At 51.3% G+C, this 27288-nt stretch overlaps 6 protein-coding genes across 6 annotated transcripts; 2 read left to right on the top strand and 4 right to left on the bottom strand.

The window, feature by feature from the left end:
* Positions 1-1579: 1579 nt before the first annotated feature.
* Positions 1580-3022, bottom strand: BU24DRAFT_488911 (solute carrier family 25 member 38). Its single transcript, XM_033533583.1, has 2 exons — positions 2792-3022; positions 1580-2711 (listed from the first exon to the last, which is right to left on the bottom strand). Exons 1-2 carry the CDS (start codon positions 2826-2828, stop codon positions 1759-1761), a joined length of 990 nt encoding a protein of 329 aa, XP_033387183.1. The 5' UTR covers positions 2829-3022; the 3' UTR covers positions 1580-1758.
* A 942-nt stretch (positions 3023-3964) lies between these two features.
* Positions 3965-7941, bottom strand: BU24DRAFT_342527 (SAICAR synthase-like protein; the record flags this gene model as incomplete). The annotated part of the gene is made up of 2 exons (XM_033523323.1): positions 3965-5903; positions 6023-7941. The coding sequence occupies 2 exons, from the start codon at positions 7939-7941 to the stop codon at positions 3965-3967; spliced, it is 3858 nt and encodes a 1285-aa protein (XP_033387182.1).
* Positions 7942-10988: 3047 nt separating this feature from the next.
* Positions 10989-13248, bottom strand: BU24DRAFT_405590 (uncharacterized protein; the record flags this gene model as incomplete). The annotated part of the gene is made up of 2 exons (XM_033525709.1): positions 10989-12454; positions 12600-13248. The coding sequence occupies 2 exons, from the start codon at positions 13246-13248 to the stop codon at positions 10989-10991; spliced, it is 2115 nt and encodes a 704-aa protein (XP_033387181.1).
* Positions 13249-13677: 429 nt separating this feature from the next.
* BU24DRAFT_418395 (uncharacterized protein) lies at positions 13678-19543 on the top strand. The gene is made up of 3 exons (XM_033526971.1): positions 13678-18177; positions 18229-18320; positions 18371-19543. The coding sequence occupies exons 1-3, from the start codon at positions 13832-13834 to the stop codon at positions 19282-19284; spliced, it is 5352 nt and encodes a 1783-aa protein (XP_033387180.1). The 5' UTR covers positions 13678-13831; the 3' UTR covers positions 19285-19543.
* A 343-nt stretch (positions 19544-19886) lies between these two features.
* On the top strand, positions 19887-22667 carry BU24DRAFT_418394 (CRO1 protein). The gene has a single exon (XM_033526970.1). The coding sequence runs from the start codon at positions 20042-20044 to the stop codon at positions 22523-22525; it is 2484 nt and encodes an 827-aa protein (XP_033387179.1). The 5' UTR covers positions 19887-20041; the 3' UTR covers positions 22526-22667.
* Positions 22668-22733: 66 nt separating this feature from the next.
* BU24DRAFT_364136 (uncharacterized protein) lies at positions 22734-27100 on the bottom strand. The gene is made up of 4 exons (XM_033524233.1): positions 26517-27100; positions 24833-26456; positions 24646-24768; positions 22734-24598 (listed from the first exon to the last, which is right to left on the bottom strand). The coding sequence occupies exons 1-4, from the start codon at positions 26802-26804 to the stop codon at positions 22863-22865; spliced, it is 3771 nt and encodes a 1256-aa protein (XP_033387178.1). The 5' UTR covers positions 26805-27100; the 3' UTR covers positions 22734-22862.
* Positions 27101-27288: the final 188 nt, after the last annotated feature.

Raw genomic sequence — 27288 nt, 5'->3', positions numbered from 1 at the left:
AGAATCGCTATTGTGCTAAAAGAGACATAATAATGTCCAACTTGAGACTAGAGTGTCCAGAATTTTGGTTTGGTTGCCGTGAAGTACTTACGGATCTGCTAACCTAGCCCGATTTTCGAAACCTATGTCCTTCAATGTGGTATGATGAAGGGGTTCTTAACACCGTATAGCATCGTGGTTTTTAATGTCGTGCAGCAAAGACGTTCTTAACGTTGTGCAGCGAAGTGGATCTTAACGTCGTATCGTAGAACGATTCTTGACGGTAAACGGCAAAGTGGTTCTTAATGTCGGAGGCGAAGGCGCCACTTCGCCAAAGGTTCCAATATGTTAACGTCCGTCAATTGATGCCTTAGATAGCCTTTCTCGGCCCATGTCAATGGTGACTATCCGTCACTTTTGGTTTTACCGAACTGGAATGTCGCGGTGCGGGCAGCCTGGAAGTCTCGTTAAAACCAATTTGGGGAAAGTTGGTTTTGTCACTGAACTTTAGCTCTCACCACCGTCTCAACCCAACCAATCAGGCTCAGCCTGGAACCCCTGTGAAAACCAATATGCGGAAGGTTGATTTTGTCACTGAACTTCAGCTCTCACCACCGTCTCAACCAAGCCAATCAGGCTCAGCCTGGAATCCTTGTTAACACCAATATGCGGAAGGTTGATTTTGTCACTGAACTTCAGCTCTCATCGTCTCCATCAAACCAATCAGACTCAGCCTAGGGAATTGGTTCAAGTCCTCAGCCTTGCTGGTGATTATTCCGATATGTATGTATATATATGAATCCACCTTACTACTGCTCTTTGTTTTCTATCTCTACTAGAATAATTAGTTCATAAAAGCTTTGTCTTCTATATCGAACTTCACCTGATTGTTATACAATTATACTGTAATCTATATTCAAACCCAAACTTGAACTCAAATCAAGAGAAAGGCTTGACACCTTTTATTCGACATACGGTTTTCGAGAAAACAAACACGAATCGTTACTATCAAACTCACTCGACGATATCGAATCCACTTGTCACTATTAAACCTACTCGATCACGATCAAGCCCAACCGTCACTATCAAACTCAATCAACCAGTCTATCGATCGACCAACATTCACCCACTCGTCACATCCAACCAAATCAAGAATGTTCATCCCCTCGAACACCACCGCGACCACTCCCTCCTCTTTCACCACCATCACTTCGAACCCTATGACACTACCATCCACTGCAAGGAACGGCATCAGCAGTCTAACACCAGAGTCCGCGATTGCAATTGCATTTGGCCTCGCTACGCTGGCACTTTCTATTGCCGTCGGCGTGCCGCAGCTACTTATGCTGTCTCGCCGCCGACATCGTCGTGGTTCGGCAGCATAGAAGGAGTGGCTTCGTCCTAGAGAAGAACGGGTGCGTTGAAGGGATAGTGTCGTTGAACATGTAGTTGTGGAGGAGGGGAGGGAGTGGAGTTGATGAGTATGCATTTCCGATAGTTAGATACCAAGATACATGACTACAGATATATGAACACATTTAAACTTAGCATAACAACAACGTTCCTCTCTTGACATACTGGAAGTGATGTACATATGATTGTTCGTTCGAGCGTCGTTATACATTTCTAAAGGCAGAGAGAGCTAGCTATATATAGATACTTATGCATACAAATATGGAAAAGGTGGTTCGCGTTATAATGATACAGTGAGTTTGTTAGTACATGTGATTTTGTCGTCAAAACGTTTCTCTCTCCCGCCCTGCTTCATAAACTCCAACTTCAAATCCTCTCCCCTACCCCTTCCCACCCCCTCTCCGCCCTCCGAATCAACTCCTCGTACACCGTCCACGCCAACGCCGAACTAACCGCCTTCCTCGCGATCCTGATCCCCAGCCCATCGAACAGACTCCTCACGCCCTCCTCAGCGAGCATCCTCTTCGCCGCAACCACCATATTCGTATACCGCCCCGGCATAAGCTGCAACCTCGTCTTAATCGCATCGAACGGATTCGTCAGCGTCGTCCCCAGTCCCGCCGCCATAACCCCCGACATAAAATTAATCCCCGCCGCCGTACTCGAACTCAACTTCCCCGCACCCTCCACCCCTCCATCCCCAGCAGCATTCCCCCCCGCCTTCTCCTCAATCCTCGTAGCCAACCTCGACAACCTCCTCTTACTCTGCTCATAGAAAACCACATACAGTCCCGCATACGGCGCGTCCCTCACCGCCGTGGCCCCAAACCCCGCAAAGAACCCCCGCACCCCCTCCCGCGCCCAGATATCCCGCGTCGCCGACACCAGCGACGTGTACGCGTACAAATTGCTCTCATACCGCACTTTCAGCACCGTGATCGGCATCATCACGAAGCCCGCCCACGTGCGCGCGACCGCGCCTGTGGCTAGGTTCGCACTGTTCGTGAGTTTCGGGAGACTGCTTGAGTGGCCGTCACCACCAGCACCGGCGGCGGTCCCACGGACGCTCGCCCGAGCGACTTCCTGCCGCAGGGCATTCAGGCCGGAGAAGTAGAGCGCGGAGCCGCAGCCCGTGCGGAGCGTCGACGGGAGGGTGCCGCGCCAGAATTGGCGTAGGGGCGAGGGACCACGAGCGATGGAGCGGATGGTGGCGAGGTAGGTGTTTTGGTGGGATTGCTGGACGCGGGTTTTGAGGAGGTCGGCGGGCTGGAGGAGGACGGCGGAGAGGATGCCTGAGGAGAGGCCGGCGAGGAAGTGGACTGTGTATTTACATGTTAGTGGGGGTGGAAGCTTCAGTCGTGTGTGTATACATGAAGATAGGCATAGGTAGGTAACTCACAAGAGGACGGAGCGCGCGACTTCGAGCCATCTGACATCCTTCCGCTTCTTCTTCTTCTCTCACTTCCACCTTTTTTCAAGCCCTATCAATTAGTGCTATAAACAATTAAACCGTGAACAATTCCAACCCCCGCGCAGCATTGTTGGTGAGATTTTCGCAGACGAGGAGACTCGCAATTGGTGTCGTGGGGAACGAGTGTAGTGTGAGAGCTGAGGTGCGTGTCGTGTTGTATTATTTTTAAGTTTTTGGGGAGAGAGATGACGTTCTCGATGGAGGTGATTTGCCCGCCGCCCAGGCGCCGCGAGTTCCCGACGCAGCGGATCATCGGTGTGCCGACTGGATGGGTGCGCCAGGTCAGCTGCGGGTCGGAATTTGTAACCGAGGCGGTGGGTGGATGTCATGTCAATGAATGATTAGTTACGAGGACGGTGGAGGATGTCATTCGAGTGCGGTCACGGGTACAATGCAAACTGCCATAGCGAAGCAAAGAAACTAATCAGCACAATTGGCACAGTTCATGTTTTATGTAGTTATGTATTTGATAGTCATTTCTAAATAAACCATGCTGCTCGCTTTCAAAGGGCAAATAAATGCAAGGCAAGGCAAGCAAGCGAGCGAGCCCATCTCGTGTCGTGTATAAAAAGCGTCTCAAACGTTCAAAAAAGCTCGCAACTCGAATAAGCCGGTGACTCCTAGTACTCCGTAGTCACTCACCCACTCACTCATTCTAGATGTTAACGATGATGCTGCCGTTCACCTCATCCTGCCTGCCTTCCCCACAATTTCGTAATGGCATCGCATCCAACTCCCCCGCCCAGTTCCAACGTATCAAGACAGAAAAATAGAAAAGGAGAAGAGAGGAATTAATTATATAATGGTGAATGTAAAAAACACTTCGCTTGGGTGGTGGAAAAATGGGCTGTTGAAATAATTGCTGCTGCCGGCAAACAAAAAATGAACAAAGGTGAAACCATCATGCCGAAGTAAGAAAGCGTTTGAGGGTTGGTACTCCGGCCATGGCCCCCCGATCCGAAGCGTCGTTATAAAAAAAAAGGAAAAGAAAACACCCATTGCCAAACGCCATGCTCGTGTAAATGCAAAGAAAGGTCGATGGTTTAATAAAGGGGCATGTGCAAGCCAGTGCACACGGTCTTGATGAGTGGAATGGAATGTTCAGACGCTCACGTTTCCGTCTCCGCCAGGAGGCTCCATCCAGTCTCCAACGCCATTGAAGCCAGGGCCTGGAGAGTTCAGCGACATGCCTTCGCCTTCTCCTCGCTCAACCCATTCTTTCTCATTCAGATCTCGCCAGATGCGATGGAAGTACAGTCGGAGGCTTCTGAGTCCGCGGAGGTACCCAGCATCCACTCCGTCTGGATCGTGAGGGGGGCAAAATGCGTCCTCGGGTATTGCGTCTTCGGCGGTAACACAGTTGGCGAAATCTACGATCCTGAGCTTGATCTCAGAATCCTCAATGGTATTATTCTTCCCAGGCGCAGGAGACACTGTGGCAGATACATCTTCTGTGCTCGAATTCGACGCGCCCTGTGGCATCGGTGGTTGGTTCTTGTCCTTCTCGCCGTCGCCACGGTCGTACAGCATGAGTAGGCTGCTAGCATAGAATCGGTACCCGGGGAGTCTCTTGATCATCCCCTCCAAAGCACTAATCTTCTCCAATATTGTCGGTATATGCCGGAGAGCTGCTTTGTAACCGATCCCGTCAAAGAAAAACCGCTTGAGAGCATCTTGAAACTCCTTGCCAGCCTTAAGGTCACGGCCGAAGTATTTGTCTTCAAAGACATAACTCTGTGTCTTCACATTCCATATCTGCATCCCACAGACTCTCACGCCAAGCTCACGGCTTGTTGTCATCTGACACTTACGCCGCTGGGATCGCTGCTTCTTTTCATTGGCTTCAATGCCATACTGTCGCGTCCCCATCTTAAGATCAAGAACACAGGGCCTCGACATACCCGCTGTAAGATCTTCCAATAGGAGGAAGTGTTGGACACGCTCGTCGGGCTGCTGTTGAGCTTCCTTGGGGTTCGAGGGATCCAAAGCAGCAGGTGTAGAGGGTATGGGTTGCGGTACAACTGGCGCTGGCAGCATTGTCCCCACGGATCCGCCTGGTGTATCTGGTTGACTGGTCGGCTTACTCGCGGGCTCAAAAGTTAGGTCTGGCCTAGGAAGGCTCGGTGAGCCTGGAGGGTCATCATCCATCGCAAAAACCTCCTCCTCGCGATCACCAGTGTATCCTTCCTCTTCGTAAAACTCTAGATTATGCCTCTTACTCGAGTCCACACCGAGAGGACGGCGCGTCAAACCCCCACCCGAATGACGTCTGCGGGGAAGAGTGGAAGAGGGCGGCACGCGCAAGGTAGCTTCATTGTCCGAATCTGCATGAAAAGTGTCGAAATGTGGAGATCCTCCAGAAAGCTTGCGGTGAGCCTCGGCTTTCAGGACTTGCTTACGAGTCGGCTCCTCTACGAATGATGAAGCATTTATGTGTGAGACGCTCGAGGTGCTTCTTCGCATGGAGGGCGCAGACCCAACCAGATTCGGGGAGTCAGGCCTCACCTTTTGGGGAATTCGTCGATGTCCGTGTCGATGTCTATGATGGATGGGCGGTGGCGCGAAAACCTGGCGAAGGACCTCTTCTTGCAGCTTTCTGTTGATAGTAGTGACACCCCAACTAGTGTGGTGCGGCAATGGTGGCCGGCGAGAATACTCCTCCGAGGCCTCCGAAACGAAACCAATATCGCTCTGGTTCCTTCGGTGATACTGGGATGGAAGTGAAGAATTGCTCATCCAGGGGTCAGGAGTAGTAGAGCGTGGAGGAACACGAAACAGATTGTCGGGAATTATGTGGCGATTGTTTTCAAAAATTACCTGGGGAACAGGCATGGTTTGTTGTGAGTGACTGACAACCCTAGGATGCTCATCAGAACTGGCCTTGTGGCTTGTGTGTTCAGAAGTATGATTCGAAGATGTGGTGTCGGCTTTGAGCGAAGATTGAGCATCTTGATTACCAGCCTCTTCATTCTTGCTTTTGTCCTTGGTTTTCTTCTTTTTGGGAGCTTTACGATATGTGACATTAAGGACACCGATATATCTATAATTCGACGCAAAATTAGTAAATGGAATTGATATGCATAAACCTCCACGCAAAACAATGGCTTTGCTGATATTTCAGCTTCAAATCAAAGGGTGACAGGGGTAGTAAATTCATACCTGGGCAGAAACTCCAGCAAATCAGGATGATGCCGCTCAACTGTCTCATAAAATTCGTTTTCTCGATTATTGAGTTGCTTGCACACAGCCCGTCTGGAAAAACGATATACAGTGGTGTGACCACCAACTTGGTGATCATATGGCTTCAGCTCGACGGCGCCTAAGGGTGCTGGTGGCTGTGGGGCGGGAACAGGCTTCGCTTCTTTTTGTCGCGGAGTCGCAGTCGGCGTCGTTCCTAAGTCATCAGTGACGCTAGAATCAACGCTGCGTAAGGAATGCAATGATTCAGCGAGTGACTCATAGTCAGACTCGGTTGATGTCGCATCCACTGGGGAGGTCATCGACTGCTCGTCTTCTTCTGACGTGGCAGCTCTTTTTGGTATATCACCATGCAGGCATTGATTTGTATCTTGGGATTGTAGAGAGATTTCTACTTCTTGAGGAGTTTGTACAGTCTCTTCCTTGGACCATCCTTTGGGACCTCTAACCGTACCGGTAGGCTTCCGTTCCCGTTTCACCTCACCTTCGTTCTCTGCGTGCACTTCTTCTAGCGGGGTCTTATCTGACTTCAATTGGCGATGAGGGAAATACAAGGCAGACGATATTTGTTCCCGTTCGGAGTCTTCCCCGTCGGAACCAGGCGATCGCTCCTCGCTGCCGGTCGGAGAGGCCGAAGTGAAGTAGTCGGTTGCTTCGTGCAACTTCGACGTGGGGATGCCCTTTGCGAGTCTCTCAACCACAGCGGTAGGCAGACTCTTCGAAAATGATGTCCCTGAATCGGCTCCCGGGGTGAGGTTTCCAAAGTTTCGAATCTCTTCCAGTAAGCGCAGGGGAATCTCTCGTTTTTGCTTCTGTTCAACCGGGTGTGGGCTACCAGGAACATCTGGCTTAATCGCCTCCGTCACATCGAGGCCCGGGGTGCGTAGAGGTTCGAAGTATGATTCGCCTACAACAGCTTCTGGAGACTGTACTGCAGACGATGGGTGGGAGTATTCATCCTCCTCGGAGGGAATTGGTAGTGTCCGATCCCCATTGCGCCGATCCTTTCCTTTCCCCTCACGCTTTTTCTGCTCCTCGGCGGCATCATTCTCCTTAAACACTCGTAGGTAATGGCTCGCCTTTCGACTCCTCGCCGTCGGCGGTTGTTCTGCCTTGGGTAGAGTGGCCTCGATTTTCTTATCTACGTGGGTAACTCCCCGGGTGGGTTTTGGAGCGTTGTTGTTGCCGGGAAAGACGGCATTGCCTTCCCGCCAAGCATTATATCTCATTCGCTCCTCGCTATCCGCCAATGCCTCCAAAAGAGGCCGGCTCGCTGCGTGTGGTGTATCGGGGTGATGGGGCGTGGAAGGGCGACCGACGGGGGAGTCGACGGGGCTCATGAAGGGAGGAGGGCTCTGGGTCAGGGTTCCGACATCCATGCCTCTGCTTCCCATTAATGGTCTGTTCGGATTGAAGTGGGTGGCCAGAAGGCCTTGGTGTTCTTTGAGGGAGGGAGGAGGGTAGGAGGGCGTATCGTGGTGGCGGAAGATGGGCGATTCCATCAATCGTCGAGCGGGAGCCGCAGCTGTTGCCATGTTGGGCAGAGGACGGTCAAAAGCATTGTTCCTGGGCGAGACTTCGACTGGGGACGAGATGGGAGAGGAGGCAGGACTATCGGAAGGTAGGTATGTGGTCGCAAATATACTATCACGTTCCGAGAGCTGGGGCCGATCGATCGAAGGAGCCCATATAGGTTCAAGGCCGAGTGGAGTGGTTTTGGAACGGCCCGCCTTGGAGAGGCTCTTTGGTATCACCTCTGGTGAGGAAGAAATGGAAGGAGGGGAGGGGCGGGTCGCGCCATGGCCGGGGATGTGGGAGGCATTTGACCTCACCGAAGCGGAGGGTGAGGTGTTTTTCGGGGCGTTTGCGGGCGGTGACATGGAATCGACATTGGTCAGACCGCGACGAGGGCAGGACTGGGAAAGCGTGGGTTCGCGAGTGGCAGATATCGCCGGGGATTTACGAGGGAGGTCGTGAGCGTGGATGGCCAGGGAAACGGTCGTTGGGCGCGCGCTGCGGTTGACGCAACGAGCGGCGAGCGACGAGCCGGGATGTTCAGCGTGTGTAATGTACGTGTAATGGCAATGGGAGCCGACGGAGGGTAGCGGGTGCGCGATTCTGTGGTATGTGCAATAATGGTGGAAGGGGGGTGGAGGAGGAGGAATCCGGATATCTACACAGTAGGTGGTGGTGGTGTCGATCTGGGAGTGCGAATGTATGTGCGAGAGTTGTGCGTGTGTGAGAACGAGGGAGGTTGTGTGGATGTACGAGTAGTAGAGTAGAAGAGTAATTAGTGAGGTTATGGTAGTTGGGCCTTGGGTTTTTGGCCTCAGTCACTATTACTCGATTCGGACTGGCCTTGGGCTGGAACTGCTATCTTGGACGTTACAGACCAGTAGGCAAGACAGTTATGGTACAGTTACTGTTCGGTACGATATAGTACGATATAGTACATAAAGTACAGTACAGTATACACGTAGTAGTACAGTGACAGCAGTGAAGTGTCAACTACTGACTGGCTGGCTGGTGGAATGATGTTGAGTCGTACAGGATAAACGGTAGGGATCCAGGGGCAGTTTGGAATAGATATGTCGAGATGTTCGTTAGAAGAGTTGAAGGCCTATGAACCGAGCACGTTGGAAGGATTGTGGACAAGGCGAGGGGGGGAGATATGGCGTAGGGGTAGCGGCGGTGGCGGCGTATGTGCGTGCGTGAATAGCCTGTATGTTGGATATACAATACAGTATGTACATTACGGTACGGTACGGCAGCTAAAGAAAGATCGTCCAGATCAGTACAGTTGGTTACTTAGTGTCCATGATCAATTGATTTAGTACGACCCGGTTGGAAGTGGATATCGTTGTGGATGTGGATGTGGATGTGTAGATTCGAGTTAAACATGTGGTGGTGGAGGTGGCGCAAGGATTAAATAAGAGTAAGCGAAGTGTTTGCCAATAATGACGTTGCGGGGAGACGGCACCACAGATCTCTTTGAACATTATCATGACATCTATAATCCAGGATACAGCTCTTGACTTCATCAATTATCATTAAAATAGGATTTGACTGACTGCCTGATCGTTTTCTTCCTTCATAATGTAGACAGATATATGTCAATGGTCCAATTGACATCTCGGTGTTGTTTAATCAATGTGGACAGGGGGATAAGCCAAGTCCCGGGGAGATAGATAACTTAGCGAAACATCCAACAATATGTTTATCTCCTCCGTATCTATCGTCTATCTTCTCCGCCAGTATCATCTAATAATCTACTTACCAATATCCGTCATCCGTTGAAACAGAATATCAGATCGTTACTTGGTGTATTTTAAAATATAATTTATAGCAAGGGAGATACTGCTATGATGCAGTAAACCGGCAATAACCCTCCTACCCAACTACCATACTTGTACCTTATAACAGCAAGACAATCTACACCACACAACCGTCAACGTGGTCCATTGCCAACCATGCCAGGCAAAGTCAATCCAACTAATCCAAGTCGCACCAATTCCTCCAGGGAATGTCCAATCGCCCATGTGAGGAACACAGACACTGTCGTCCGCGCGTTTGTCGTTGCACGCCATGCATTCTTCGTTCCGATTCCCCGCTATCCACTATTCACCATTCAAGAGTTCACAACTTCACACCACGAGTCATCACCATTCAACTTGCATTGTTGACATATGCGTGCTGGCCTCTTCTGCGTACGTGCGTGCGTATACGTTCGTTTCCATTGATCGGAATTGGTCAATTAATGTCGGAAGTAACTTGGTTTGGTATCAAAGCTTCGAGTTGATGGGTGGAACGAATGATCGTATCTCTCCGCAACACACGCGCGGAAAACGTGAGATAACCATCCCAACTGATTGGATATCCCCTCCGCACAGCGAAGCGCACTGAACCTTGGGCACCAGGTATCTACAACCTCCAGAGTACCTAACTCGTTCCTTCAATTTACACACAGACAAAACATCTACACCGCAAACTCTCGTATACACAGACATAGACATCCTTCATGAACCAAGTTCACAACTTCCACGACTCACATCTCGCACAACCAACCCCAAACCCAAGTCCCAAGTCCCAAGTACCCAGATCCCAGTTCCCCGTCTTCTCCCTACCCATCTCGTTAAAATTCCCATACCCGTATTTCCAATGCCATTCCTCCGAACAATCACGTCCAGCATCCAGCATCTCCCGCCGACCAACGAACAATCACGTGAACCCCCTTCCTCACATAATTCCTCACAAAATCACCCCCATATCAATGCGAATCTTACTCGCGAATGAACTAATCCAATTATGCCATACTCACTCCATACATACCACATAGACTACATGCCAAAGATCCCATTTGCGCTCGCGCGCAGGGATGGTGCGTGCGTCTACATAATCGACATCCAATGATCTGAGAACGTGGTGCGGTGAACCGAGGACAGCAAGGGCGAGGCGAAGTGAAGCGAAGCGAGGTAACGAGCATCCCCGGAAAATGCGGGTTCCATCCTTTGTGTTGTCTTGGTTATGGCTGTGTGTATTTACTTATGGATTGTGGTATGGGGAGAAGGGGAGGTAAGATATTGTGAATGGCAAGTGCTTTTTTTCTCTTTTTTAATTTACTTGGAAAGGATGGAGGTGTAAAGGGGTGTTGATGTGTTTGGTTGATTGATTGCTTAATTAATTTTTTTGTGTTTTATTATCTTTGTATGGTATGGAGTACGGGAAGTAGTTATTTGGTTTGGTCGCTGGACTGACGTGCAAGAGAGGATCAATGAGTGCCCGTCTAGCCGGATCCTTCCATCCTACATCCATCTGTCCATCATATCCCAGGCCAAAAAGGTATAACAGCATATGCAGACCTTGGTCTCATATGTAACTAACCCGCATCTCGGCTGAAAAGCGCACGCATGTCCCGCTACCAGTAGTATCAGTATCGCCGATTCTCATATCGTATCATCGCCTCGAGATTCTGCAAAAGGCCGTTTGTGAAGTCCAACCCTTCTCCCTCCATCGAGTCGTGGAAATTCAGTTGGGGGAGTTCAATTGGTCGGCTGTCACCTCCGCTGCCATCTGTCAGAGGCAGCATCATTGTGAATGGCGAGAGTCTGCTCACAGACTCTTGCGACCCTTTGTCTGACAGATTTATGATGCTTTGGAACGAGAGGCGTGAGTTGCGCTCCTTTAGCGGTATGCGCTCCGCGGATGGTATCGGCGGTGTTGTGCTACTTGTAATTCTCTGCTGGCTGTGTGATGTCTGCGGTGCGTCCCTTCCATCCGCGGGGTGGACGGTGAATCGTAGGTTGCTGTGTCGTGACATTACGCTTTTCTTCTTTATTGTGCTGAATGTGAATGGCGAGGCTGCTTCGAACATTTCTTGCGTGCTCATCGGCACGTCGTGCATCTCGTCTACTGCATCGTGTCTGTCTAACCTGGCGTGGAAAACGTGGAACGGCGTGACGGAAGGGCTCCTTCGGTCTTCCGAATGTTGCCGTCGCTCGTCCTCTTGGCCGTCTGTCCCAAATCCTGGTGTCACGTTCGGTGGAGAGAGCATTGATTGATCCTGGAACTCTTGCTGGGCCATCATCATGGCAGCTTGTGTGGAATAATTATTAGATAGGCGACTGGGCTTTGGATCGTGTCGTAGAGGTGTCATATCATCCTCATCTGGGACGTCGTATATATCACGGCGATGATGCTCTGTTCTCTCAAGATCCACGCCATTGGCCTTCGATTTTTCCTCCTGTGTTATTTTCCTTCCCTTTTCTGCCGCTTTCTTGGTGCGTTTACTGACGATGGGCGAGGAATCGAATGTGACTGGTCGAGGTTTAGGTTTCGCTCCCTTGCTTGACTTCCTCTTAGGTTGCGGATCGGCGTCTGTATGTTTGCTCATGCTGTGGCTAGCTCCGTTATTGACAACATTATCCTTCTTGGCTCGTCTTGATGTTGACTTCGCGCTGCTTGGTCTCATTACACAGCGTTCCGCAGAACCTTGTATTTCTTCTTTTGAGGGTGACGTTCGACGTGCGGGCTGCGAATTAGCAGCAGCCACTAATTGTGAAAAGATTTCCTCCGAAGGTTGAGCTCTCTCGGCTGATATGAATTCGTCTTCTGGGTTCGTATTACGTGTCTGCTCTTCGGGATGAATGCTCGCGGGATCCTTGGGTGAGGGAGGGTCAACACTATCCTCTGCAGTATCACCCAGAGGCATTTGGTGTTCTTCGTATTCTTCCGGTTGTTGTTCCACAAGGCTATCTTTTGCACTAGAATGTTGCACAGACAGTGTCCTGCTAACTAGTACTGCTGACGCAGCTACGGGGTTTGGCGTATGGCTACTTGTTGAGATATCGTGTTTGTCCTGGTGAAACTGTTGTCGACCGGACAACCTACTTGTTTCTACAGGTTTATCAGAAACTGCAGCTTGAGCATCTAGAGCTGGCGTTGCAATCATCATTGAGGCGGATGCACATGATGAAGGGTAGTTGGCTGTTGGGATCCCCGATTAGTTTTGCATTCTTCACAAAATCAGCTGTAGACTTACTCGTCAACGCTATTGCCTCTTTCCCTGGCCGTGAAGGACTTGGAGAAGACCTGTGTCCCCAATTTGCTTTGAGCCCAGACTTCCGACGCTTCAGCCATGGCGAGGTTTGTGTCGATAGAGATCTCTTACGAGACTGGTTGACATTAAGGTCTTCATCCATGTATCCTATTTGTTGAGGAGGAGATGTCGCTAATGGCCGGTGTGAGTTTCTAGTGATGAGGCTTTCCGGGTCTTGCGACTTCGAGTCCCGCATAGAGTCTGATTGTGCTTGGAAGCGGGAGGAGGGAGGTCCCATTTCATTGGGTTGCTTCTTGTTGTGGGTCTTTGTTTCCTCGCTGAATTGCCCTTTGGCGTATGTACGATTCGATTTCTGCGGATGGCTCTCTCGCAGGAAATGCCTTTTCCTGCTCCATGGGTTTTTCCAGCTGTCCCCATCGAAAGGTCCCCTGAGTTGTGCCGACCGGATAAGTGGTCGTTTTCCTCGAATCAAATAGTCAACAGCAATATCCTCTATTCTTTGACGTCTGCTTTCCTGATCTTCGATGCTGATATCGTCGTTTGGCCAGAGCTCCAGGAGGTCCTCATGATCATGTGATGTCTCCTCGAAATGAAGCCCTTTCAGTAGACCAGCCTGCACAGCCCGCGCCATATTTCAGAACAGGTCAGAACGTACTCCGGAATATCATCCAGTCCCTAGAAGGGTGCTTCCGGTTCAATATTGCATTCGTTTTATGTTGACTTCGTCTAAGTCAGAGGTGTATGTTCTGGCCAGTTGCATGATTCAATATTGATCCTCGCGAGTAGTGAGCACTTCCGGAAAGCACACAACAACCAGATGGAACTGCGGCGAGGTAATGAATGAGTACTGAACGAATGTAAATGGATACAGTGCCGGTAGAAAGGCGTTGCACCGGCTTGCTGGTAGTTAGTATCTCGTAGATCGACAAGCGGATCTGTTTCGAGAGCCCGTTGCTCTGGCGACGAGATCGCACCGATAACGATCACGTGCGATAGGGAACCACAACTCTGGGATGGCTTGTCACTCAGTGTAATGAACGTGTATATTGATACATCAATCCTTTTCACGCGTCCATTGTTACGACACTTGCCATTGAGGCACATCACGCTCCCGCCATGCGCTGCTGCATTATTAACTAAACCAACGACGCGTTCCCCGGTCGAAAACAACCTCCCACAACAACGAGCGTGAACCAAAACATCAAAACCACAACATGAAGCCCTGGCTGGATGACCTTTCTGAGGAATGGGTGCCTCAACCCGCACCCACGACCGACTCTCATTCCCCCGTCGATTCATCACCGAAATCATCAAAACAGAGCGTAATTTCGAAGCCGCAGAGCCGACTTCCCCGCTTGCGGCAATCATCAGGCTCCTTCTCCGAAATATCAGTCCGCCAGGTCGCTCGAGACCTCAAACCTGCGAAACGAAGAAGCGCGCTGGTGGAGCGCAGCTTGAGCGACAATAATGTCCACCCAGTCGCATCGACCGACGTATCGGAGGTTGCCGGTAGCACCGTTTCTTCTGGGGCATCTCTGGATGAATCGTTCGTCTGCAATGGCACCGTAGAACAAAAACCCAAATCGAAGTCGCCGGACAAGCAAGTCACTGAATACGACACACCGGAGTGGAGAAGGAGACTGTTGAAGGGCGACATTGGTTACGGCGATCAGAAGGACTTGTTTAGTCCAATGGGCCTCGAGAACATTTTCCAAAAACCAAGCGCTGAGCGATCGGATGCACAAACAAAGGAGAAGAGCAGGCTAGGGATGCTGAAAAAGATAAATGCCATACCATCCAGTCCGCCGCCGTGGCCCACTGCCAAACCCTCACAGGCCGAGGAGGACCAACTGGTCGATGAGCTTCTTGATCTGTCAATCTCCAACGCTCAAGCTGAAGAAAACCACGATGCTTCATTGAGTGAACAGTATGGACAGAGCTCCATAGGTGGATCACAAATTCGACACTCCACAAGTCAACCCAGCCAACGAACGATTAGCGGGCAGATCGAATTTGAGAACGAGAGTTTCAGCCCAGTATATCTTACGACAAATTTGAAAGTGGGACAGAATGCTGCCCCAATTCCAAACTTCACTGGTTCAGAACTGGCAGATAGGCTACGTCACATAGGTCCCCGACCTCCCACAGTTGGCATTCAGCCGGCCTCGGAAGGCAGCTCTTCAATTCAAAACACTCGTGAAGAATCCTCCTTCTCGAGGCTCCAGGATATGTCCCTTCCAGAGGATCTCCCAGCTGGAACTCCCGACTTTGCTGATGTTGGTCGCTTTGTTGAGATGAGGAGAGGCGGTTACTCTCGCGACGGATCCTTTAGAAGACGACCGTTGAGTCCATCTCCTCAAGCGAAGCTTGCCACTCGACTTTCAAGTACTGCGGCGCTGAGTCGAATATCTGCTGCAGACGAGGATGAACAAAGTTCGAGCCCTACCAAAAGCCCTACTACTCCACACAGGCCGCGGCAATCCGATCATCTAAGCCCAGATCGGGCACGCACGTCTGGAAGTCCACTGAAGCTATTCGATGCGCACGACACTTTCACAAGTAATCGTTTACAACGAAGACTAAGCCAGCTAGACTATCGTGTCGAGCAGAGTTCTACAAACGATCAAAATAGCGATTCAACGAAAATCCTTCAGAAGCAGACACGATTGACATCGGTAGAGGAGACTAGCGTTCATATGAGCACCGCTGGGCCATCGGACAAGAAACGACAAACAGATGCTCTTGAGCCCGTTTCAGCAAACATTGAAAACTTTGGCCAGGGTGCCCTCGATCAGTATTCATTCCCCGAAGAACTTTCCATCCTATCATCACAGGCCTCGCAACTCGACAACAGCGGCCCAGACGGTTCTCCATCTATCGAAGTTGCACCTCCTGGGAGCCGACACCCTATGCGCTTTCAATATGATGATGGATCACCGCCGCCTCGAACTTCTTCCCGAGCGAAACGGCAGGGCTTGACGAGGATATCGAGCAGTCATCGAAGGATTAGCCAAACGCCTTCCCTGCAGCCAGGAGGGGCAGCTCAATCACCCTTAGACGAAGTGGAAAAGGAGGACGTTGAGCAAGAATATGCAGAGGGCAAGCGCGGACCAACTTCTCCGTTCAAGAATCCTACCCCTAAGCGACGGAGAACATTACAAGCACTAGAGACAGAGGGTGATACTGTGGACTGTACTACAACAAAGCCCGTACAAGATTCTCACGACGCCATGCAATCGGTCATTAGCCGTAAAAGAAAGGACGCCCGCCACGACCATTCGATGCATCTCGCAGACCCAGAGGTTCTGGCAAGGCGGCAGATACTAAGACCACGAAACCCAACACCAAGTCAGCGCAGGCGTGAGGAGGTGCAGGCAGAGATCCTAGAGGCAACAGAAGCATTCCTCCTCTCATCTCCAAAACTACATGCCATACGAGAACAGCTTGACTCATCGCCTGGCCCCGATTCTACATTTGAAGAGTCAAGAGCGACTGCAGTTGCAACACAGGTAGCAGCTTTTAGCATGAGAAGAACAGAAGTTGCACGAGACGAAAGTCGCAAGCGGTCTGTAACTACACAAGACTTTCTGGATGAAGCTCTCAAGATTATGGATTACATTCGGACCAAAGGTCGACCTATGAGCGGCCTAGCCAGTCTTGAAGAGACCGAGGCCGAATCGCCATTTGTACCAGATGAGGATGCGCCGCCGTCAACTCCACTATCATTTTCACGACCTCCGAGCCGTGAGGGTCGCCAGTCGGAATGGAAGGAACCCAACAAGCGGGACCTGGATCCGACCGTTATCAGCCACCTCCGCCGTTACCAGGACAAGGAATCAGATGAATTTATGGGGTCTTCTTTCCGTTCATTGCACCTGCCTTATGTGGGCGCAAGAGTTGCTCAGGATGAGAACAGCATAGTAGCAGAGCAGGATAATATCCGGATCACAGACAACCTAGACCGTCATAACAGGACGCCTAAGGATGCTACTGGCGGCCATGATTCACAGCCTAGAACAGGTGGAACTCATCCCTCAACCGGCTCATCCATGGCCCAGACCGTGGTTACTAGCGCATCCCGACGGTCAGACAATGTTACCACCATTGCTGCTGAAAAGGTCGCTCATCTTATACCGGAACAGATAGCAGGCATGAGTTTTGATCGCGAAAAGAATATTTGGGTTCGACAGAGAAGCATCACCAAGGAGGTTCGGACAGACGGAGACTTGAGCAACACTCTCGATAGTGAGGAGGATCCTTTCGGTAACATTCCCGATCTCAGCGTGGATGAAACGGCCGAATACCTCATGAACAAGAATCTATCCGCCAGGCCGCAAGCAACGGCAGAAACGTTTCTAGAAGACACGGAGGTTGTTCATGAAGACGAGGAAGTGCCCAGGCCTACAACGCGCGAAGGTCAATCTATTCCCCCTATCGACAGCAGTTCGGTTCCTTCAAAAGTGTCCAACTTTGCCTGGAGCTTTCCCAAGACCGAGACAAGAGCCACTTCTTGGAGCGATCAAGAGACCCAGCGTGGTGGTACTCAGAAGCTTCAACCGCCCCCTGTAACTTATGCAATCCCTGAAAGTGATGAGGCGGATGTCGAACATGAGATCAAGTACTTTGAGGGTCGTGGCACGGCACCACCACCAGTACCGCAAGCCAAGATACGCGACATCACATTCTCTATCGATGAACAGGATTTCAGTATGACTGTCGAACAACAAGGACCTCGACAACATCCGCGAGGCTGGTCGACAACAGGACCCAAGAGAAACCCTCGCAAGACCCCATTGTCTGGTGCCCGAACGCTGCCTAACCGCCAGAAAGCGGTGATGAGGCCGAACAATGAGTTGGATACTGTGGAAGAGACATCTAATCGCAACTATCGGATGCAAGTATCAATGAATGTTTCCGCACCAGTCCTTCAGAAGCAGGACATGCTGTTTCCACCATCATCGCCCGCAAAGGGGGATGTCACATTCATGCTCAGTGATCTTCCAGAGTTCACGTTGCATCAAGTGGACGAATGCGAGCTACCGGATCGAGTAGTGGTGAAACATGATGGTATTGGTTTCTCAAAGGCTCTTGAGGATCGTTACGCACAAGGTACTGCAGATCTTGTCAAGGCATTGCAGGATGTTAAGCCCGACGAGCCCTACTGGGAGGACATTCGCGAAATCGATCTGCACGACAGAAGTCTGGCAAATCTGCACCGTCTCGACGAGTTCTGCTATCGTCTTGAGACTCTTGATGTTTCTGACAATTCCATCAGTCAAGTCAAGGGGATTCCCGACTCGGTTAGGCGACTTCGAGCAGAGAACAATTGCTTGACCGGACTTACGTCTTGGGGCAGCCTTCTGAATCTACAGCATCTAGACGTGTCTGGTAACGATATCGACAGCTTGGATGGTCTGGGCGATCTCATCCATCTGCGGACGCTGAAGATTGACAACAACCGCGTCGAATCGCTAGAAGGCATATTCCATCTCGACGGACTGATGGAATTGAGTGCAAGCGGCAACTGCATTGAGTTTGTTGACTTCGCGAGATCAAATTTGTAAGTATGCTCACGGGCAGATCATGATCAACCCACTAAACGAAGGCTTAGGCAATCTCTCACGGATCTCAATCTTCGCGGAAACAATATTGTCGAAGTGAGGAACTTGCATCATCTCAAGCAGATTCGGCACTTGAACCTTGGTAGGTTACCATGACGGCCTGGACTCTTGCCAAAAATTAACCCAACGTAGACGACAATGACATCGAAGCTTTCCCTGTATGCGACGAGCTTGACGGACGATGCAATATGCTACGGAGCGTACGACTGTGTAGGAATGATATGTCTTCCTTGACGGTCGAGAGCCATTTCCCCAACCTGGAATCCTTGTATGTCGATGGCAATGCGCTTTCGCACATTCCCGGGCTAGCTCGTCTGAAACACCTCCGCACACTGTCATGGAGAGAACAAAGTGTAGCAATCGATACCGATGCGAAGAACAGCGCAAGCGGGCCCTTCGGAAACGCAGACATCCGGAGTCTTTACCTTTCGATGAACCAGATGCGTACTCTGGAAGTCTCGCAACATCTGCTGAACTTGCAGCGGCTTGAACTTTCTTCGATGGGACTAGACGAGTTACCAGACGATCTCGGACAGCTGATGCCAAACATTCGATCCATCAACCTCAATTTCAACTCCATCAAGGACCTCAGGCCGCTTCTGAACATCAAGCGACTCAACGAGCTGCTCATCGCTGGCAATAAGATCGCACGTCTGCGCACGAACCTTGCAGTCCTGGGTAAACTGACTACCTTGAAAAAGATCGATCTAAGGGAGAACCCCCTCACGCTACGATTCTACGCCCCAACATCAGAGAACCGAGTCTTGTCGCTCAGACACAAGCCCATCCCCGTCGACGACGACACAGAGCGTTTCGTTCTGCCGGACGGCGATGCGGAGGCCGACAAGCAGTATCTGGAGAGGCTCGATTTCGAGACTCGACTTAGGCGGCGAGTGCAGGAGATTCTCCTCTGTACAAATTGTAAGAACCTCGAGGATCTCGATGGATTGCCATTCGACCGAGAACGGATTCTGGTCAAGGATGACATCTGGGAGCGTCTACTCTATCTCGGGGTGGTGAAGAAGTCGGAGAACGCAGGAAGTTGATTCACAAAATGGAGAGGGAGACATGTTACTATCCTATCTATCATGGGAGAATTGCGGGACCTTCGGATTTCTCAGGGAAACGGCGTTATGATGATTTTTGGTCGCTTGCATAGCCCTGGTGGCTCTTTGGGAAGGAAGGGCAACGGAGTTACACATATATCTTTTATCGGTGAAGAGGGAGGTGGTGTGGGTTGTAGGAGACATCATGCATTTTGTATTGGGGGTTTATTAATGGCTTTTAGATGATGGTGGCACACTGGTTGCGGGAACCCCCGGCAGGGAGCGATGTCTGATGAAATGTATCAATAATGACTATAATGGTATGAAACGAAACCACCTTCACAAGATATTTCAGAGTTCAGATAAGGTTTTGAGATGATATGTGTTGAAACGAGTGGTAAGACGCCACGACGCGTATGTGTCTCCAGTATTCTGCTGCCACTGTTTGTTGTGTGTAGTCTAGAATGGTCCAATGATAACTCACTGCAGTAGTGGGGAAAGGACGTGCTTGCTCAATCATCACCCATCAACCTCCGCTCCCCCTCGCTAAGCATTAACTCATATGGACTCGCCGTCGAATGAGATCGCTTCCTGCCTGCTACCCCGTGACCCCAATCTCCATCCCAAATCTACCCAAAAGAAAAGCAAAGGTCACACTTACTAAAACAACCGCTCTTCTCCTCTCCCATTCTGCCGGAAAGTCCCAGAATGCTGCTCGACTACCATACTTGAGAATCCGACATATTAAAAAAGTAACATGGCCGCCACCGTCGAGGAAGAACGAGCCATCGAGCTTGCCCGCAGCGCCGGGGATAGCATCAAGGCCGGGAAGCTGTCGGATGCCGCTAGAGCCCTCCGCGAGGCAGCTTCCATTGCACCCGAACAGGCAGAAGTCAAGGCCGGATTCGAAGCGTTGAAGCAAGAGGAGGACAGCTCGCCATTGTTGTCGCTTTGCAGTAAATGGCTGCACAGCCGGGAAGAGGAGGACGGGGAAGCGGTGCTGGACTTGATCAGAGGGAAGACGCTAAGCATCAAGGACGCCGAGGGTGCGTTCGCCATCTTGACGGACTTCAAGGGAGAGGACGACGTGCTGGACCATGTTACTGGGATTCTGTTGGTTAATCCGGGGGCTCAGGCTTTGCTGGTTAAAGGTGTTATGGAGCATCCGACGCAGACGTACTACGAATTGTTCGAACGCGGAGACGATAGTATCGATAGTCTCCTCAAGGTTCTTCTGCAACGCCCGGCATGGCCATCGGATGAGGCATTCATTCAGGGACATAGAGATTGCTTCATGTTATCTCTGGCCATGATGATGGAAGAGGCTCTCGAGCATCCCGAACGAGCAATGAAAGGTGTGGCGACGTTATTAGCCGCCCACGCTGAGCACCTCAAAGGCATCATCGATGCTGACAGCTTCGATGTCATATTGTCATCTCTAGATATCCGTCTTCCCAACAGTCTACGGAGTCAGGCCACGCTCGCCACTATCAAATTGTTCGAACTTGCTCCCGAGACAGCGCAGGGCCTCATCAACAAATTCGTCACAGACAGGGTCACGCGGTCGACAGCTGACGGCCTGGTTGTTGCTTTCTCTGCTGCCGCAGCTATTTTCCCCATCACCACCGCATCAGCAGCTGCTCTGTTCCTCACAGAAGGGTTTGTCAGTTCGCTTCCTCAGCTCGTGCGGAGTAAGAAAAGTTCTCGCCTTGTCCATGCTTCTCTCGAGCTCGTCAGTCAAGCCTGCATGGACAAGACATGCCGCGAAGCTGTGAACAGACATTGTCGTGAGTGGCTCGAGGAGATAGCTGCCACCGAGCAGGACAGGAATCGTTCCAACCTCGCGGCGCTGGTACTGGTGAAATTAGGTGAGGAGCCGGCATCTGATGGACCTCAGATCATAGTCCCCGGGGCAGCCAAGGTGGATCAAGACGACCTTCTTTTACGTTTCAAATCCATGGTTATATCATCTTCAGAGACAGGGTCCAAGAAAGACCCCGTAGAAGGCCTTGCTTTTGCTTCGCTCAAGCCCAAGGTCCGCGAGACACTTGCAAACGATCCCAAATTCCTCCGCCGCCTCATCGAGACCTTGAAGGAACCCCAGGTATCTGCCGAAGTGCTTTTCGGTGGGCTCACCATCCTCACGAACCTGACTGCCTATCTGCCACTTCAATCTGAAGAAGAGAAGCGCATGGCAGAGTTGAAAGCTTACGCCGCAACGCGCAAACCCACCGAGCCAGACCCGCTACTGGACGAGGCCCATGTCACTGCACGCTGCAAACATGTCCTCGACGCTGGGACAGTCCCCGTCCTCGTCTCCATAAGCAAGAAGGGCAGCCCGGCCGTGATATCCCACGCCCTCCAGATCGTGCTATCCCTCTCCTCAGGAAAACTCCACCGCGGTACCCTCGCCCAACAAGGCGCCGTCAAACTCCTCGTCCAAGTCTACGACCACATAACCACTACCGAATCCTCCCCGCAACCATCCTCCACTCCCTCCTTCCCACCCACCACCAAAACCACCGCCGCCCAAGCCCTCGCCCGCATCCTCATCTCCATCAACCCCTCCCACCTCTTCAACTCCGCCCTGCCCTCCACCTCCGCCATCCGCCCCCTCTTCTCCCTCCTCACCCCGACCGAAGCCTCCTCCTGGCAACTCCACGCCTTCGAGTCCCTCCTCGCCCTCACCAACCTCGCCTCCCTCGACACACCCACCCAAGACACCATAATCCGCACCGCCTTCGACACCGTCAACGACGACCTGCTCCTCTCCTCCAACTCCCTCGTGCGCCGCGCAGCCGCAGAGCTAATCTGCAACCTCATGGCGTCCCCTCTCGGCATCGAGAAGTTCGCCGACGGGTCCCCCCGCGCCAACCAGCGCCTCCAGGTCCTCCTCGCCATCACGGACGTCGACGACGAGCCGACGCGCTCTGCCGCCGGCGGCGCACTCGCCATGCTGCTTTCGTTCGACGAGGCGGTCGAGCAGGTGCTGAATCAGGCGAAGGGGGTGGATTACTTGCTTAATTTGTGCAGGGATGAGAATGAGGATGTTAAGCATAGGGGTGTGGTGTGTGTGCGGAGTATTATCGGGGCGGAGGGGGAGGTCGGGGACAAGGCGATGAGGGAGGTTAGGGAGAGGGGGGGTGTGGATGTGTTGAAGGGACTGCTGAAGGAGTCGAGGAGGCAGGAGGTGCTTGCGCTGGGCGTGGAGACGCTGAAGATTTTGCTGGGGCAGGAGTGAGTGAGGGGGTCGGATGTAGGAAGTGAATGAAAAGTGATATGGAAGCGGTACGGTATGTAGATATCGTCATAGTCTTTATTTATTGTATGTGTGTAAAAAATCATGAATATATCTCAAAAAGTCCTGAGCCATCACTACAAGTAGAGGGCATACAGAAACACAGTACATCATCATTTCACAAAGGAAGACACCAAGAAATCTCGAAAAGCTCGCTCAAAAAATGATATTGGACTACGTTCATTACTACCATTTCTAGACCTAACATGACAATTCCAGCATAGTTCGTCTCATTGTCTTTTCTTTCCTGCCAATGCTCTCTTCATCGTCAATGAATCAATCAATCCTCCGCAACCCACAGCCCAACGCTCTTCTTATCCGCACCAAGCATGAACCCCTCCGTCGGCAGCACCTTGAGCGTCTTATTAAAATACCTATCCACGACCCTGAGCTGCGGCTCTATCCACGCACCCTTCACCAGCGGCAGGAGGTTATACTCGACCGTTTGTCTGCTCATGGGCAGCAGGTGCAGGATCTTGAGTTTGGGCCCGCTGAAACCAAACTCCTCGGAGGCTTCCATGGACAACTCGAAGGTTAGGAAGTGCATGGTGGGGTTCTCGAGCGTGTAGTAGATGTGTAGGACGGAGTGGACATCCGGGGAGGGGATGGCGGTGGCGAGGACGCGGGGTTCGCTGGATTGGATGGGGAGGCGGGGGATCGCGAGCGTGCTGGTCACGATGGGTGGGGGATCTTGCGTGCTGGTGTCGGTGGTGGGGCTGGGACGTTGCCAGGTGATGTTTAGGATCAGGTCTAGGGATGTTGGGCGACGTTCTTCGAGGTCGAGTTTGCGGCAGTCGATTGAGAAGCTGCGTTCGGTGATTTCTTCCGGGTTGATGGGGGAGTCGGTGGCGGCGAACTCTTTGGTCGTCGTGCTGGTTGTGCCGCCGTGGACGGCGCGGGTCTCGAGGGCCATGTCTTTGATGATGAGGGTTTCTTCGGCGAAGGAGGCTACTTTGGCTTTCAGGTTCCATTTTTGGGCGAGGCCGAAGGCGTTGCTGTCTGCGTCGCTGCTTGTTTCTTGGGCTTCTTGGTATTTGAAGTAGCTAGGCCATGGGTCAGGATGGACACGGGGAAGGAACTCATAATTGGCTTCGAATGGTGCATTGAAGATGAGATCAGAAATCATAGTCTTCGAAATTGGGATATCGCGATCGCTCAGCACATGGTAGATGACCTTGACTTCTAACGCGTAATCTGAAGGGTCAGATGGAGCAGTGAAGACAATCCTCTCGGTGGTTTTCGCATTCTGGGCTAGGCGGCCGACCAAGTGGCCAGGAAGGTCAACATTGTCAGAGCCATCAAGTGGTGGAGGTGCTTCCTTCATTGGTGAGGAGGCATCGTGGCCAACCCAAGAATATCCTAGTGTATCCTTGGATCGACCGAGCAATCTGACCTCCAGAACAGCCTCAGTTTCTTCCTCTTCCTTGTTAGTAATTTCGATATCTAAGCTGACAGGTTCGTCCGTATAGTACTGCTCGCGAATATCTGGAAAGCGGATCTCCATCTTAGGTGGTTTAGGCAATACTTTGATAGCTATACCGGAGTCTCTGTTCAGCATGCGTGCTTTGATCTGTGATCCTGATTCCAGCCACCAGGTCGGTCGTTCATGAGTCAATGCCGTGTCCGAGCAGACGAGGTCAAACCGAGTCGTTGCGATTTCGAAACTGCTCGTGACTGCATCAACGTCACCGGCTTCGCGGAAGATGATTGGAAAATTGAAAACTTTGGTCTGTCCTGCATGAATAGTCAAGTCCGATAAGCCTGACCATCGAGGTTTATGTGGGTGATTAGTCGCTTCTTCAAAGGCGCAATTGTATATTCTCGAAGCCTTTTCTTCTACGTCATTTGCTTCGTGGGACAGTTGAACTTCGCTGAGGCATCCTTTGAACTGGAACGTTAAAGTGGACAACGTGATGGGAGCGGAGCCTGGCCTAGCGTTGGAGGTAATAGAAATTTGGGTGGGCAAAGGCTCGCCGACGTTGCCTTCTCCTTCTGAAAATGTGAACGAAGTTGACACTGTATACATCAGACTAATCCCCGAAGACAAGGTTTGGAGAACTCACAGCAAGATACAAACTCCTTCGTGCTCAAGCTAACACTATGTTTACCTTCTGCAGCATCATCTTGTGGAAATACTGACAGACACGACATCAAGTCATGCTTGTACTTTGGCTTGGCCGCAAAAACTGTTACAGGTCAGAAGGGGAAGGAATCGAGAAAGTTTATTTCTAGAGTGCACGGGAGACTCACCAGCGGAATTAAGCTCCCACTCAGTTGCGATATATGTTTCGGGATCACCAACGCGCAATGCACACTCATGAAGGCCCCATAGTACTTCGGAGGCCAAGCCCCACCATCCCTCTCCTCTCCAGGACATGTTTTCCCAGAGCGGGCGAAGAACTTTGAAGGCTTCTTCGTACTTCTTGACATGAAGAGCGCCCCTAGATACTTCCAATTGCATCTGTTCAACCATTCGTAATTGCCCTCTATCCTCGAATTCCACAATGGCTTGGTGCAATTTCAAAATTATATCTTTCCAATGCTCAAACCCGCCGGGGTTTCCAGGAAGAGGAACCTCAAGATGTGGCTCCGGGACAAGGTAATGGTCATACATCTGATTCCGATTGGACACCTTCGCTGCCGGAGACATGCCTGGAGGTGTTCTGTCCTCTTCGGGAATGGCCCGAGCGAAGAAAGACCGCCTCTTTGCATGTTCCGCTGAGAGCCTGTACCAGTATCCTGGGTGGTGTAGCAACTCCCATGGAGGCAGCTTTTCGCCCACTGGGATTTGTTTCTCGGGCGGCGAGTAAGGTATGTCCATAGCGTCCACCGGATTGCCTGCATCAGACCCGATTTGCAGCGGTTTGAAGATTGGTAGTTCGGCCCGGCGGATTAATTGAGCCATGATTTCAGCCCATCGTGATTCCCATGCCTCCCAGCCATAGTTAGAGGTCCCCTTTCCTCGCCGGTCGAGCAGATCCTGCATTTTGTTCTTGTACCTTACCCAAGTCTGAGCAGCAGATGTCGGATAACCGTTCCACAGCTGACACCGTATGTGTCGAAGAGCAATGTTATCGGCTAACAAACGAATCTCGTCCCACCGGGGCGACCAGCTTGCGGTGGTTTCAAATATTCCTTCCGAGCCAAATAAGAGGTCGAGGGCAATATTGTAATGTCGCTGAGCTGCATCCATTTCCTGTCTGAACTCGGCAAAAACACCAAGCTTGAATTCGTAGCGGACATTCCATCCAGGGTGAGACAAAGTCTGAGAGGTTCCTCTCGTAGGAGGTGCTGTCGGTGGAGGTACTGTGCCACGGCCCTTCTTTCTTCTTGCATGCTTTGTGAGGTCTCTGTAATATTCAATACAAATGGGCTGCAGTGCCGACAATATTGAGTTGACGAAAGTCCGAACTTCTACTTGGGACGTGTTAGGAGGCAAAAAGAAGAACGAATTCTTAGGATCTAGCCCTGTAGCACGTCGGATAGTGGCAAGTCTCTCATCGATATCAGGGGCCTCGAGAACTGTTTTATCGCTCAAGAGCACGACAGCAAGTCTGGTTCGGTGTTCCGATTTGTGTATTTGAGCTTTGATCTTATTGATCTCCGTTTTCAATTGGTTATCATTGATACTCGAGCGATTCGGGTCTGAGGTAAATGGGAAGAAGGAGAGGAAGACTGCCGGTACATAGTGTTGATGCTTTACAATCCAAGCAGGAGTCATAACGCCATCGGGATATATGGTCGAAGCGGGAGATAATGGCGAAATTGGAGAATGTAGGATCCATGAGTTGGCATTGGGGATTGAAGGGCTCAGTGGGGGAGATGAGCCAGACGATGAAGGCGAGTCAGCCTTCTTGGGAGGCAACTTGAAATCCTTTTGGCCATGTCAGTCCCAGAACTCCAAATTGTTACAATTCAGGATACCCTGACCTACCCTCCCGACTGTCCGTATTTTATACCCCAACAAGCCGTCCGCCCGCTGACCGCGCCTGTTGTTCCATGGCGCATTGCTGCTGTCTGCTTTCAGGAACTCCTGCAATAATTGTTTTGCTCGTTCATCTGTCACGGAAGATATCTCGGAAGTAATAGATGTGGTCGCTCGGCCAGGCAACGCATCATGTACGGGAGGAGGCGGTCGAAGCTCTTCCTCTGTCGCACCTAGGCCAGATAGGAGGAGGAAGGGGAGGTTATGGTCTGCGTAGTCAAGTGGATATGCATCCATATCTGCGAATTGATGCTACCTCTCCATGAGCATAACAGCCTCCACCTACAACAGTATTCGTGCGTGCTGCTGCGACACGCTGTATCTTCAAGCTAAGGTGGGATGTGGGATGCTCGAATGGGGCCTTTCCAGGGCAACGGCGATGGTTTGGTGGATGAAAGGGTAGAGAAGTATACCACTCCTCGTTCCTGATAATATCTCCGGGGTAAAGGTCTAGTCCCAATCGACTATATTACAACGCACTGGAGTAGAAACAAAATGCTATTTCATTACAACGCTATGCATGCATGTGATGCGATGCGGTGCGGGAACAAGCGCCAGCTGGGCAGCAGATTCGCGATGATGTCGGTGTTTGCGGCCCAGGACCTCCGATGCCAAGCTCATTGCTTTGACTGGAGCCCGCCTCTCCGACCCTGTTGCCCTGCTACACACTCTTGTCCCATCTTCCTCTCTCGCACCCGAACCACGACCCCTCAAAATCCTT

The sequence above is a fragment of the Aaosphaeria arxii genome, assembly GCF_010015735.1.
Source record: "Aaosphaeria arxii CBS 175.79 unplaced genomic scaffold BU24scaffold_2, whole genome shotgun sequence".
NCBI lineage: Eukaryota > Fungi > Ascomycota > Dothideomycetes > Pleosporales > Aaosphaeria > Aaosphaeria arxii.
Note: the sequence above shows the minus strand (reverse complement) of the source record. Positions and strands in the feature narration are given on the sequence as shown.